General features: G+C 36.0%; 1 protein-coding gene across 3 annotated transcripts; it reads right to left on the reverse strand.

The window, feature by feature from the left end:
- Nucleotides 1–433: 433 nt before the first annotated feature.
- Nucleotides 434–14810, reverse strand: LOC128695582 (uncharacterized). 3 transcript variants are annotated; one of them, XM_053786279.2, is made up of 5 exons: nucleotides 14717–14810; nucleotides 11190–11420; nucleotides 8567–8706; nucleotides 6048–6314; nucleotides 434–3774 (listed from the first exon to the last, which is right to left on the reverse strand). In XM_053786279.2, the coding sequence occupies exons 1-5, from the start codon at nucleotides 14750–14752 to the stop codon at nucleotides 2589–2591; spliced, it is 1860 nt and encodes a 619-aa protein (XP_053642254.1). In that variant the 5' UTR covers nucleotides 14753–14810; the 3' UTR covers nucleotides 434–2588. The 3 variants fall into 3 exon arrangements, with proteins under 3 accessions (XP_053642254.1, XP_053642255.1, XP_053642256.1); XM_053786280.2 differs by lacking the exon at nucleotides 14717–14810 and adding an exon at nucleotides 14619–14713; XM_053786281.2 differs by lacking the exon at nucleotides 14717–14810 and adding an exon at nucleotides 14401–14504.
- Between the last annotated feature and the right edge of the window lie 1249 nt (nucleotides 14811–16059).

Genomic DNA, 16059 nt, shown 5'->3' on the forward strand with positions numbered 1-16059 from the left:
GAGCTTATTGTTATGGTAAAACTAAAGTGGGCTGGGCAAATATTCTGTTAGTGGTTTAGATTTGTGAAGGACCTGCCCAGTATGGGCCTACTGCAGTATTCCTCCTTTCTTATGTTCTTACGTTTATGTAAATACTGTTCACATCTATATTTCAATGTAAACACTTGATCTACACATCCTCTACCCATTCTAAAACCTCCTTGTTCATCTGCAATCCTGCTCTCTGTCTTACCTCTAATTTTTTCAATAACTCTACCATACACTTTATCTGGTATACTCAGTAAACTTCTTCCCCTATAATTTTTACAATCTCTTTTGTCCCCCTTCCCTTTATATAAAGGAATTAAACATGCTCTCTGCCAATCCCTAAGTACCTTCCCCTTTTTTCATAATTTATTAAACAAAAATACCAACCGCTCCAACACTAACCCCTCCCCCCCTGCCCCTGCTTGTAACATTTCTGTCATGATCCCATCAGTTCCAGCTGCTTTACCCACTTTCATTCTACATAATGCTTCACGCACCTCCCCCACACTCACATCCTGCTCTTCTTCACTCCTAGAAGATGTTATACCTCCGTGGCCAGTGCATGAAATTATTGCCTCCCTTTCTTCATCAACATTTAAAAGTTCTTCAAAATAAATATTCCTGCCATCTACCCAATACCTCCAGCTCCCCATCTACTAACTCCTCTACTTTGTTTTTAACTGACAAATCCATTCGTTCCCCAGGATTTCTTAGCCTGTTTATCTAAAAAAAATTTTCTTTTCCTCAGCAAAATTTCTTGACACTGCCTCTCCCATTCTATCATTTGCTCTCCTTTTGCACTCTCTCACTACTCTCTTTACCTTTCTTTTACTCTCCATATACTCTGCCCTTCTTATATCACTTCTGCTTTGTAAAAACCTCTCATAAGTGACCTTTTTCTTTTTTATCACACCTTACCTCATCATTCCACCAATCACTCCTCTTTCCTCCTGCACCCACCCTCCTATAGCCACATATTTATATATATATATATTACATTTCTGTGGCAGTGCTTAACCTGTAAGGGTCACACACAGCCTGGGAAATGGGAAGTTACCAAGTTTGATCTGAGAACGAGAAGAGTAACTCCAATTCGCTAGACCAAGAGCCCTTCACCAACATCTACGTACCTCCCTGAGTCTTGAATCAAGAGCCCTTCACCAGCATCAAGGTACCTCCTTGAAGCAATGCTGAATGACCAACATAGGTTTAGCAGTTCTTTTTTAATGTTACAATAATCATCCTTGAATGGGTCAGTTAAGACACAATAATCTCTGGGTGCTTGTGCTACCCACTCATAAATTTAAGCAAATTAAAATTTTCTCTGTAAAACTGCATTTGCACTTAGCATCATCAGAAGTGAATGGGAACAAATTATAAAAAAACTAAGAAAAACAAATGTTGCGGTACAGTTCCTAGATTATGATGTGCTTCTGTAATTTTTTAACTACCACCCACAGGATGGCTACGGAGTGCATAATTCTTATCAAACCAAATAATTTATAGTACTATTACTTGGGGTTTGGGATATTTGCTGCTTTGAGGGACATCTAAACTGTAGTACGTATATGCACACCTCTGGTAAGCCAGTAAGTGTGAATGATGGTGAATGTTTTTTTTTCGTATCACCCTGCTTCAGTGGGAGATGACCGGTGTGTTAAAAAACTAGGATTGAAACAAATATAACCTCCAGCGCTTGTGTTATTATGCCACTGGTGCTTCCCACCCTTCACATTATTTAGCATCATTAACCTTAAACCCTTGCCTGTAGGGACAGTACCAACCCATTTACTGTATGATCATTTTTTTCTAATCTGCTTAATCAATTTCTTTGTGATGCTTCATAATTCTACATGGTAAGTTTACAGGGATTTTGAATGGGCTCAAGAACAGACATAACAAGACTCATTGGCATCAGTCAGTTAAATATTAAGAGGTGGGACTAAGAACTGGAGTTAGCCTCCCTCTCCACAAATTCAAATAGGTATGGTAATTCTCAGTAAACCTGCAATATAACAGACCTCAGTTTTATCAGATTTTGGAAATATGGGCCAAAATCCACTGGGTCAAGTGATTTAGAAACAATGAATAAAGTTTGCTGGTTACAGAACTGTCTTTTGTTGTCATCATGGCAGAACCATATCTCTATCTACTGCAATTGCCATTATCAGCCACCCACTCCCCCTTTACTGTGCCATGCTTAATTCACTCAAGCTTCAACCACTGCTAATCACTGCTCTACTTAACTTAATAAAAATTTCAAATCTGATTAACACAGTCTCTAAATAAATCATAATTTACATTGAAAAAAATTTCAAGTGTCAAGTGTATATACAATATACAGTAATATTTATATTTGGTAACAGAACCCCATCCATCCCAATATTTGCATTTCTGTAAAATTAGTAAAATAAATCAACTTATGTATATATAGCTCAAGAAGAAACCGGAAAATATTAGGTTAAACCTTACAATTTATATATGACCATTACTAAATTTACAGTACCTGAATTGCTAGGCATTTATGATCATCTAATATACTCCAGTTTCCTCTAAATGACTTATGATCTTCTTTGTGGAGGTGTGCAGAAAGTAATGTGTGTAGGATGCAAATGCATATTATGTTGAGGTATAGTGCGAACTGGTACATGGTGAGATGATACATGGTGAGCTGATATATAGTGAGCTGATACTTGGTGAGCTTGTATGTGGTGTGCTGGTATATGGTGAGCTGATATTTGATGTGACGATATTTCAGGAGCTGATAGCTGAGCTGATATTTCATTAGATGATACTTCATGCGCTGCTACCTCATGTGCTGATACTTCATGTGCTGATACCTCATGGACTGATACCTCAGGTGCTGAAACCTCATGAACTGCAACCTCATGAGCTGATATCTCATGAGCTGATATCTCATGAGCTGATATCTCGTGTGCTGATACCTCGTGAACTGATACCCCATGAACAGAAACCTCATGAGCTGGTACCTCATGTGCTGATACTTCATGAGCTGGTTCATCATACACTGATACCTCCTGAGCCGATAACTTGTGAACTGATACCTCTCTTTCGGAATTGTTGTTTTCATGGTGGGACATTGTTTGGCGAGAGATTGGTCGTGCCGTAATTAACCGACGTCGTGTTCCCTTCGTCTTCTTTGCACAGATAATGGTTGTTGGATCCAATTTATAAGGATCTGCCGAGTGCTGACGCTTTAGGGTGCTCGATATAGCCATGGTTACACTCGAGTACTGACCAAATGTTTGCAAGGCACTTACTAAATCATTGTCTTTTTTAATATTTTGACAGTTTTTCAAAAATGCCTCTAAAGGTTTGAGGTAGATATCTGGACTACATTCTAATTTGGACAGCAAATCATCAAACACTGTTTTAAGGCCCTCAGCCAGTAAATCACTCTGAGAATGACACTGATTAAAATGTAAGTGAGGTGGAGAACTTTCCATGTGTAGGTTTGATGAAGAATGTTCTACATTAAGTGACTGCTTACCTTGAGACACTGATAAAAGACCTTTTTGGCCATTGTCTTCACTATTTTCATTTTGTATCACTCTGTGTTTTGGAGAACAAATTGCAATGATAATATTATCTTCTTCAGTTTTTTCAATGCTTGCACAGTGAGAATCATATTTTTCACAAAAAGGCTTTAAATGCCCCTGTAGCTCTAATAACATTTTTTTCCCAAATGATTTTGGATATTTAGGGCAGAAAAGTTTGTAGTAGAGCCTGAAGAAATAAAAAAGATTATTATGGCAGAAAACATATTTCCATATTAAAAACAGTTAAATGATAGAAAGATGACAAATTAAAAATACATAATAATAAAATACTAAATATAAATGAACTCTTTGATTGGTATTATTATTATAGAATTATTAAAGTCATCCCTATGAATCTGTGTGGGATGAATTCCTAGAGGTTCCACAAAAGTAGAAACTATGAAACTATGAACACAAAATAAAGTCTACATAACAAATTGTTTTAGATTTGGATTCATTCTGTGTTACAGAGATCATATCTCTATAGTATATAATATCACTAATCCAGTTAGTACTGACATTCATAAAAAATAATGACTAGGATAAAGATTTGGGCAAGGAAAAGCCACTGAACCAGGATTATATAGGATAATTAAATAAATTTGTTGGCTGTTCTTTAGTAAAAACACAATATAATCAAAATATTATACACAAATTTGCAAGAAGGACTGTTCACAGATACACTGAAACTACTCTAATTCCTAAATAGGCTGTAAGATCTTTAATATCAAATTTCTAGACATGCTATTAATGAGAGAATATTTAAAAGTAAAATACTTAAATGTATCATAAAGGGTAAGAATAAATCCACCTTCATACAGATTATTACATTTATGGGGAAGTGCTAAATCCGTGAGTTATGCTAGACCTGGAGAATAAGAGGTACGGTAATCAGGCTTAACCCAAGGATCAAGAACCTATCACCACAGTATTTGTGATGTTGTGTAATAAAGTGAAGCAGTATCTTCTTGCTATTACTAAATAATGACAATGTGCACTGAATGAAGTTGAATTAGTATGCAAGTACAAATGAGAATAAGTAAATAAAGTAAATAAATAAATAAATAAATAAAGAGTGAATGTTAGTGGATGCGTTTTCTTTTTCCGGGTCATCCCGCCTTGGCAAGAGACAACCAATGAGTTTTTTATGTATGCATGAGTGTGAGCAAAGTAACATTTATAAAGGGATTCAAGGAAATTGATTAGCTGGACTCGAATCCTGGAGGTGGGAAATAATGTGTGAACTCTGGAGGGGTGGGGATATTACAGTTTGGAGGGGCATCTGAGTTGTAATGTTGCCATGCCCCTGGCAAGACAGTGCTGGAGTGATTAGTGGTGAAAGCATCTCTTCTTATTTGGGACACTCTACCTCGGTGGGAGACGGCCAGTGTATTAAAAAAATTTATGTATGAATGTATGTCTAGGTAGTAGGTTGGTAGCCAGCAACCGCCCAGGGAGGTACTACCGTCCTGCCAAGTGAGTGTAAAACGAAAGCCTGTAATCATTTTACATGATGGTATGATTGCTGGCGTCCTTTTTTCTGTCTCATAAACATGCAAGATTTCAGGTACGTCTTGCTACTTCTACTTACACTTAGGTCACACTACACATACATGTACAAGCGTATATATACACACCCCTTTGAGTTTTCTTCTATTTTCTTTCTAGTTCTTGTTCTTGTTTATTTCCTCTTACCTCCATGGGGAAGTGGAACAGAATTCTTCCTCCGTAAGCCATGCGTGTTGTAAGAGGTGACTAAAATGCCGGGAGCAAGGGGCTAGTAACCCCTTCTCCTGTATATATTACTAAATGTAAAAGGAGAAACTTTCGTTTTTCCTTTTGGGCCACCCTGCCTCGGTGGGATACGGCCAGTGTGTTGAAAGAATGAATGTATGTATGAATATATGTATGTATGAATATATGTATGTATGAGTGTATGTATGAATATGTGTGTGAATGTATGTAAGAATGGGGTCTTAATGGACCCCAATGGAAATAAGTCACTTTGTCTGACTTTTTTGGGTTATCCTAGGTTCTCTACACATATGCTGCTATGTATGATAATCAATGTAACTGTATTTGTGTATACCTGAATTAACTTACTTACATAATGAATGTATGTATAAATGAATATATGTATGAATGAATATATGTATGAATAAATATATGAATGTATGTATGAATGAATGAATGTATGTATGCATAAACGAGTGTGTGTGTGTAATATTTTAGCACCATCTGTATCCCACTGAAAAATAAGAAACACTCTTACCATCATTCTTTCTATTGGTATTGCCAGTAGCATCCTGACATTACAGTTCAGATGACCCTCCCAACTGAAACATCCGCACCCTTCCTTCAGAATGCAGACGCTGTACTTTTCACAACCCATCCTCAGCCCTTTGAATATTATTTTGTCAGTACTTTTACTAATAATTATGATAATTTAATTTTACTTACCGGTAACAAAACTGCTTGTCAGGGCATTTTGATCTATCTGCAGCAACAAAGACATACTGATCTCCATAATCTGCCTGGAGATCATGTTTGATTACTTCTAAAGCAGATAATGGAGTGTGTCCTTTCTTGTAGAGCTCTGTCAATTTTTGCACAGTTTCCTCAGACACATCTCTTTTGCGAAGAATTTCTGGCGAAAGGAGCTGATGATTGTGTCTGAAGTCCAAGTAAACACGAGTGGGAAATTCTTGTAAATATTCATCTGTTGACCTGCAAAATCAATACATTCACATTACACACTAGGATATGCTTATACTAACCCAGTAACAGAAACAGCAGCTTTGCTAATGAAAAACTATGGAAATAAGGTTATGGAATAACAAAAAGGTTAATAACAATTTGTGCTTGAATCATCCTCTACACTACACAAAACAAAATACAGGAACAGGAGGGCCCCGCTTATACAGCAGGTTAAGTTCCAGGCTACTGCTGTAAAGTGAAAATTACTGTAAAGTGAAACAACCTTTTTTTCATTTTAAAATGTATATTAAAGCCGAATAACATGTTTACACTATCATATATTAAGTAAGCAATAGAGCTAGGGCTAAAAAATGCATATACAGTACATGCATTACTTACCCTAAAATATTTTTGTACTTAGCTTATAGTGAGTGGTGAATATATTTATTGTAGGAAGCCTGAATAAATGAAGAATGGGTATAATAGAAAAGCACTGTATTAGCGAAACATTGTGAAGAAAAGCTCTGTAAAGCATGGCCTGCCTGTACAGTACTAGTAACAAAGTAATTAAAAACTACTGGTAGTACAATAATAAAAATATTATACAAGATCAACTGAGACTGTAATAGGAACAAGCTGGATTACCTCATGGAATACCTTTTTTTTTCTGTGGATTTGGATTCATTATGCTTTTCAGAAGTCATACTCCATAAATTTTGCTGTAAACTGGTTAATACTGATGTGTATATACAGTATATAAGGAAAAGGCTTCCAGAAAGAGGAGAGAGAGAGTTGTATGTGGATAAAACATTAAGTTTTCAATTTTGGAGTTGTTTACAAATACAAAAATATGAGACACCAGAACACCCGTGAATAATCTATTCTCAAGACACCCTTCTATGTAAATATATAATCAAATCCTATTTATAATTACCCTAATTTTAGTTTGCACGCAAAGGGAAAAAGGGTGAGCTTAAATTCTTTGTTCCGCCTCTTAACTCACCAGTGAATTACAGTAGAATGCCTTAAGTCATGCAATTATGGCTCACAATTTCAATATTCAGCAAATTAAATTTATTTCTTTAATCTCTAATAGACCCATGACCATTTCCATTAAGGTGCACTGGAGTGAAATTCATTTCCACTGGTGGAGTTCAAATCCATTAAGGAGTACCATGGAAGGCAGGCCTGTGACCCACTATGCACTGGGAACTCCATTGTCTTAGCACTGCCAGGGAGGGTGTTAGGGAGGGTGAAGAGATGCAAACAAACATCTTCCACTGTAGATCTATGAATCTGGACACAAGCCATACAATTTTTGCTCAATGCACATTGCTCACTTTTCCTTCTTTTCAGTGCCATCTCATCTCTGGATATTTATCATGGTAACTAAACAAAGTGCAGGTGACACTGGAGAAGCAAGAAGATTAAGCATGAAACTATGCCTATAATGAAAAAACTGGAGGTAATTGAGATGCTGAAGAGCGGTACATGCATCATGGAGACAGCATGAGTGTTTGGTGTTGGAGATTTGACCATTCAGTCAATTTAGGGCAATGAGGTGATGAGATATGCAAGTCACTGTAAACTGTTGGAAAACTTGCAGACTTTTTCTTGAAAAGGACAATGACTAATCTCGAAGCCCTCCCATAAAGCATGCTCTGGATAAGGTAGTTAGGGCCTTATCATCTGCTGTATAGACAACTGCAGGGTAAAAACATACCAGAACATATGACAGAGTACTTGAGGACTCCACTGCAACAATCAATCAATGAAGATGCATCAATATCACAAGATCCCCAACCTATACCAACACAAGATCCCCAACTTTCAATATCACAAGATCCCCATCCTTCAGCCTCTGCCCAGTAGGGCCACAACCATCCTCTTCTCACATTTCAAAATGATAAGCATTGTGAACTCGACCTGAAGGTAAGTAATGACAAATGCACAGCACAGTATTAATACAGTGCATAACCATTTTTAAGCTACATGTACTCTTTCTTTTAACTATCTGAATCTCACTAGAGTTCAGGTATTTTACAGTGCATACTTATGAAAAATAAAAGTGACAAGAACAGGCCCTCTTTCTAAAAAAAAAAAAAAAAGATGCATAGTAATGGACAATACCACACTACCAACAATGTCTGCTCACCAGATTGAGCATAGTGATTTGAGTTCACTACATCTTTAAAATAATGAATTAACTCACTTTGTTAATAATTAAAACTTGAAATAATAAAAGTGCTTCTCAGCAAGATTCCTTAATCCTTAATACTTACTGAGATAATTTACCACTTGCCATATGAGTTCGTTTTACCACAAGAAACATCTTCGCAGGACAACAAGTATTTTTGGAGGAGGCCTTCTTGTCAGCAGTTGGAGATCTTGAATAAGTTCTATGTTGGCATCTCATGTCAATCTGATAGAGGAAGAAATATAATCATATTAATGATGCAAACTCAAATTATTATTTTCTTGGGAAAGTGCTAAATCCCGAAGGGTTGAATCTTGGATCAAGAGCCCCTTATCAGCATCAATCTGTTGAAATTACTTAAGAAATGCATTTTTTAAGTACTGTAGGTAGAAAAGAATATTTAATAGAGAAGTGCATGGAAAAAATGGAAGGGTAAAGGCCAGAAATTTTGGTTGTAGTGTAGTAGGGCAGCTCAACAAAAATCTACAATGTTCAGACATCTGGAGAGAATGACACATAGCAGGCTTATGAAAGATATATCACAGCAGGCTTATGAAAGATATATCACAGCAGGATTATTTAAGATATATCACAGCAGGCTTACGAAAGATATACAATTCAATTATAACCAAACAACTATTTTACAAATTTTTACTATCCAATATTATTACTGAAGGATTTCCCTTGAACAACTTAAATTTTTCGCACCTATTAATGACCCCATTTTGTTTCAGTTTGACACACGACCCAAACTGAAAATCACCCTGAGAATATTGCTTAAAAGTGTGCTCATTGGATTTCAAATGCCCAAAATTTTTCCCTACAAGACAATCTTTCTTATGAATGTTAACATTAATGAGATTACAACAATATTCAACAAAAATGAAAAGTAAATTCATTACACAAAAAGATTTTATCAATATTTGCAGATTATGGATTTATGGGGTCATCTAGGAAATGTAATTTTCAATGTCTAGTTACATAGGGGGAAATAGAGTAATGGATAACCACTTACTTCATGAAATGAAAAAAGGGGTTTAATACTGAAAGAGAGAGGCCTAGTCTCATTACTGTCATAAGAACAGGCCAGATTTTGTTTATAGAAGACTATCTGAATCTAGGTACAGTGGTACCTCGAGTTTCGAACAGTTCCCAACTCGAACAATTATGTAAGTGTATTTTTGTAAGTGCTTTTGTAAGTGTATTTTTGGGGGTTTGAAATGGACTAATCTAATTTACATAATTCCTTATGGGAACACAGTATTCGTTCAGTATCGACACTCGAACAGCCTTCTGGAATGAATTAAGTTCGTAACTTGAGGTACCACTCTAGTAGGTTGGTAGACAGCAACCACCCAGGGAGGTATTACCATCCTGCCAAGCGAGTGTAAAACAAAAGCCTGTAATTGTTTTACATGATGGTAGGATTGCTGGTGTCTTTTTTCTGTCTCATAAACATGCAAGATTTCAGGTACATCTTGCTACTTCTACTTACATTTAGGCCACACTACACATGCATGTAAAAGCATATATATACACACACCCTTCTGGGTTTTCTTCTATTTTCTTACTAGTTCTTGTTCTTGTTTGTTTCCACTTATCTCCATGAGGAAGTGGAATAGAATTCTTCCTTCATAAGCCATGCATGTCATAAAAGGTGACTAAAATGCTGGGAACAAGGGGCTAGTAACCCCTTCTCCTGTATACATTACTGAAGTTAAAAATCAAAACTTTTGTTTTTCTTTTTGGGCCATCCAGCCTCGGTGGGATGCAGCCAGTTTGTTGAAAGATGATGACGACAACTATCTTAAGACTTTTTTCATAACCACCCCTTTGGAGAGGATACCTGTGATCAGTTTCAAGAGCTGTTCTATACTTGCATATTGACCTAGGGCCAAGCTTTTCTGATGTTATGTTATGCCAAGCAGTTGTTGTTGGTGGCTCAATGGTAGGACTTTGGGAGAGCACAGTATCAATGTATAAAAGCAATAATTTCTGCTTTTTATGTACAGTGCCGGCACTCTGAAGGAGGGGTGTTAATGTTGTAGTTTTATAACTGTAGTGTAAGCATGACTCTGGTAAGACAGTGATGGAGTGAGTGGTGATGAAAGTTTTTCTTTTTCGGCCCACCCTGCCTTAGTGGGAGACGGCTAATGTGTTAATAAAAATAATAATAAAATAAAACATTTTCTTTCAATTCTTATACACCTACCATCCGACTTACGACCTGCTCGACTTACAACCACTCGACTTACGACCGTGTTTTTTATGCCAAATTTCTGGGAAATAAACAACTATTTGTGTTGTACACAGTGTTTATCCTAAACCTTACAGTATAAAATACAGTACTAACAGCATAAAAAGTAAAGTAAAACAAGAAATACCAAAATAAAACAATAAAATAGTCATTACAAAAATGTTTTGTTGATATTCAGTAGTAAAGTTCGACTTACGACCATTTAGACCTACGACCGGTTTCTCGGAACCGATCTCGGTCGTAAGTCGGATGGTAGGTGTAATCCTAACTGTATTACCAGTACTCTGTTACAATAAAGCCTGATACTGTATTGAAAAATCAGTAAGGAAGTCTCACTAAATAGATACTGTATAAACTTCCAAGATCTCTATTATTATATACAAGATTTATTACAAAATTAACTGATATTAAAAACTGACAGCAATTGATATTAAAAACTGACAGCACTTACTCGATACACATTTTGAGTTTTCTTGCCTCCACATATTGGATAGGTCTTGTCAACTCGCCATGTCACAGCAGATGTTCTCTCCAAATCTTTTATCCATAACTTTGCTTCTGCCTTAGTTTTTATTTTCAATCGAATAGTTGCTTCAAACTCTGTGATTGGCTCTGAATTTCCTCTTTTATCTGACTCATTAAATTGACAGATTCGGTATTCATAAGCATCTGGTAAAATTTGCTGTGAAAATAGAAAATTATGTTAAAAATTCCACACTAAAAATTACTGATATATATTGTTAATAAAATACAGTTAGCTGAACATGAGTCCTGGAGGTGGGAAGTACAATGCCTGCACTTTAAAGGAGGGGTTTGGGATATTTGCTGTTTGGAGTGACATCTGAACTGACATATCTGAGTGCCTCTGCAAAGACAGTGATTGTGTAAATGACTGATAGTGAAAGTGTTGAATGATGGTGAAAGTGTTTGTTTCTTTTTTGGTCACCCTGCCTTGGTGGGAGATGGCCAATGTGTTGAAAAAGGATCATATTAAATTAATTTTGATAGCAGTAATTTAGAAATGCCTTTTAAAATTTTTCTAGATATGGATAAAATCATCTTAAAAATTATTGTTTTACTACCACATACATAACTTATAATGCATAATAGAGTACCATATATTCGCCTTTGGAGTACTTGTACAGCATACACAATTTTAGCATATTTTAAGAGTAAATTTTTTTTGTATTGAACACACTATCTGGTATTTATACAGTAATACATCCTTCATTTTTTAAATGCTACTTAAAAGGAACCAATTATATTTTCAGCAATAGCAGCTTAATGAAGAAAAGAAAATACAGACTGCAGTACTGTAGAATAAAAACTATTAAATTAATATAATTTTTGCAAGTTTGTTTGGAGAATAATTTCATTCATTTTATTCCCCAGATGTGCTCAGCCTGTATAGGTCATATAGCACTTGGAAAATGGGAGACTTTCAGGTTCAATTTAAGGGAGGTTGTCCCATTCTTTGGATCAAGAGCCCATTACTGGCATCAAAGCACCTCCCTTGAGGGGTTCGATTATTATAATCAAAACAAAGCGCTAAACCTAGTTGAGGGGTTAGAGAAAAACATTGCACATTTTAGATCAAATTTGTCTGTACAAATTCACAGTTGAATTTTTACACAGTACAGTATTTTAAAGTTAAGATAAACATCAAGTGTGGTTCCTTTGGATACAAGTCTTGCATGATACATAACGTTTCCTTTACTCACATCATGAGTCATAAATTCCTCATACCTTACCAAGTAATTAGGGCCTGAATATTCAAACTAAAATACTATGTCATTATAACTACCTGTACTGTAAAAATTTTCTCTGAAACATTTGTTTACGAGAGATTTTATCCATGGAACTTAAAAATAATAATTTTTATTTCTACAAGTACAGTATATGTACAAGGTGTACAGGCCCAGCTGATATCAATGACAAACTACTATATAGAAAGCTGCTGGTTATGCAGAGCATTTCAGGAAAATTGGGTCAGTTTTCTCCCAGGATGCGACCCACACCAGTCGACTAGCCCCCAGGTATCCATTTTATACTGATGGGTGAACATGGACAGCAGGTGTCTTAAGAAAACACGTCCTAATGTTTTCCAGCCGTACCGGGGATTGATCTCCAGACCTCAGTGTGAGAGCTGAGTGCGCTAGCACTCAATAACATCAATGACACTTGTTATGCACAGTATTTTAGGCAACTTAAGTTAATTTTGTCCGCAGGCTGCGACCCACACCAGTTGGCTAACACTGAGATACCTGTTTTACTAAGCTGGGTGAACATGGACAACAGGTGTCTTAAGGAAATACGACCAATGTTCCCACCTGTACCAGGGATCAAACTACAGACACTTAATGTGTGAGATGAGTTCACTACCAACCAAGCTACGAGATATTGGTTTAACTTCAATTTACAACTAAACCATACCACAGGTGGGGGTAGAACCCGTGTTTAGAGTGTCATAAAACTCTAGACCGATGCACATCGGACTGGAGTTTTACGACTCTCTGATTGTGGATATATCCCCGCCTGTGGTATGGTTTGTTTGCAATTGTGTCATTACGATTTCATGAGTCAATTTACAACTGACTGCTCAGTAGTACATAGTATTATTATTTTCTCAATTGGTTTCCAGTGCAGTCACAGAATAAAAGGGGCATACCTGTAATTTCCCCCATACTCAGGTTAGATTCATACTTTAAATTTGGTGTTTAATTTGAAGGAAGTTCTACTATGTCAAAATATAACTACCCAACTAGTGTCATGAGCTAAGTGTGTCCCAACAACACAAAATGCAAGGCAGATACAGGACATTACAGATACAGTACATTATTATTATAATCAAGGGGAAGCGCTAAACCCGTAGGATTATACAGCACCTGGGGGGGGATATGGAAGGCATTCAGGCTTAATTCGGGGAACTGGAGCACAGATCCAATCCCCTAAATCAAGAGCCCCTCACCAACATCAAGGAACCTTCCCTGAGGGGACAGTACAATACAAAGGCCTCATTTACTTCTAAACAGATTAAGTTTTGGCTAGTGATGATAAGGAAAAGTTTGAGGTTACTTGAAAATTTGCTGCCATCACGAAAAATGATGAAATATAGTTATGTAAATTTTGAATATGCCAATTCTGCATTTTGCACCAAAACCAACATAAAACATAACCTAACATTTTGCTAAAATTTACATATCAATTAATGTATCCAAATATTCAATGACAGGGTGAAAGTATAATATGAGACCAGGTATAATCTGAGAACATGGCATTACAGACTGATAAAATAACAGTAGTTATTTGTTTTCAAAAATACTGTAGCCACAAATTTTTAGCCAGTTATGCATAAAATGTTTTTTTCTAAGCAGCTCAACTACCTTTCATAATTTATAACCACTATGCCTACAAGTATTATTATAGCTTTTATAATCAGAACTAGGAACTAAATATGTCTATAATAAACCTAGTTTATCCAAAACATTATAACAATTCAGAAAATGTCTTTAATTATATTCATAAAGAAGAGCTCAATGACAGAGGGTCATACAGCGAAGACAAGAAAGGCAGCCTAAATTTCTTGGATCAAAAGCCCTTCAACAAGGCAGTGCTACTACTACTACAATCAAAACTAAGCGCTAAACCCACAAGGGTCGTACAGTTCAACAAAACACTGCCTTAGAAGAGTCCACTTGTCAGCTACTTTTCTTAAGATCAACAACTTTCAACACACACATTCTCAATACCTCGAACAAGACAACTACTTCTTAAGTAATCTATCACTAATAAAGACGTTTGTCTATCACTTAATATCAACGAGAAATCATAAAAATCAAATGGAAAAGCTAAATTAAAGATAAATTGAAGAGGCAGTAACTTGGCTCTGTTATGGAGTACGATTCTCTGCGGTTTGAATTCCTCCAACAAGTGAAAAGAATATGCAGAAAATAATTAAAAAAATGTGTGTCAAAGCACCTGAAGCAATGGGTAATTAGTAAGTGGGTCTGCCATGTCTCATATGAGAGAGGCAGCGACGCCCTTCCTCCTCCTGGGAAAAACTACGCCCGTAGCCCCGCCAATCATACATTCCTTTACTTTAACTAACATGTTCATTATTATATTATTTCAAGAATTTATATAACAAAAACTCATATGTTATATACAACATAAAATTACATTTACAACAATAAATATTTTCACACTTGAATGTGTTGGTTATTAATATGTGGCTGATTTTTTTTATTCTAAAAGCATTTTTGTGTATGTGTAACTATTCAATTATACAAGTATATAAAATAAATATCTACATGTGTTCAAGTGTAAGTAACTCACATTAGGAACTAATGGCTGAGCTCTTATACTTCACATATATTTACATTTTTTTTAATCAATAACCTTTAACATAGCAAGCAGAGTCGCTGTCTTCTTATATTTGGGTTGAAACACTAAACCCGTAGGTATTTTACAACACCTAGGGAGTGAGAGGCAATCAAGTTTAATACGAGGATGTGGAGGAAAATTCCAATTTCTTGAATCAAGAGCCCCTCGCCAGCATCAAGGGTCCCCCTTGAGGGTCAACTACCACTGACTTTTTTGGGTTATCCCAGGTTCTCTACACATATGCTCTGTATAGCCCTTGTGGCTTAGCGCTTCTTTTTGATTATAATAATAATACACATATGCTGCTATGTATGATAATCTATGTAACTGTATTTGTGTTAACCTGAATGAACTTACTATATGGAGATTTTGGAAACATTTCATTTTTTTTACAATGGCCTGTAATATTACATTCATTGGAGAGCGTTAAACCCGATGGGGGTCATACAGCGCATGGGGAAACATTAAATAAGAAGTACAATGGTTTTTCAAAATTGCTGTACATTCAAAATTATACGATTTTTCTAAAGGTTCACAGGATGCACATTTCTGATTCAAAGGGATGTAAAGACCAATTCCTCGGATCAAGAGCCCCTCATCAGCATCAAGGCACCTAGCAGATCTATTCAGAGATAATTCAACAAAAGTACGGTGACCAGGGTTCCACCTTAAGGTCATTATTGTACTAAATATAATCTTGTAATAAAAGTCATCACTGTACTAAATATAATCTTGTAGTAAAGGTCATCATTGCACTGAATATAATCTTGCAATAAAGGTCATCAGTGTACTCAATATAATCTTCTAATAAAGATCATTGCACCAAATATAATCTTGTAATGAAAGTCATCATTGTACTAAATATAATCTTGTAATTAAGGCAATCACTATCCTAAATATAATATTATTATTCATGGGAAATGCTAAACCCATTGGGG

The sequence above is a fragment of the Cherax quadricarinatus genome, chromosome 42 (genome assembly GCF_038502225.1).
Source record: "Cherax quadricarinatus isolate ZL_2023a chromosome 42, ASM3850222v1, whole genome shotgun sequence".
Classification (NCBI taxonomy): Eukaryota; Metazoa; Arthropoda; class Malacostraca; order Decapoda; family Parastacidae; genus Cherax; species Cherax quadricarinatus.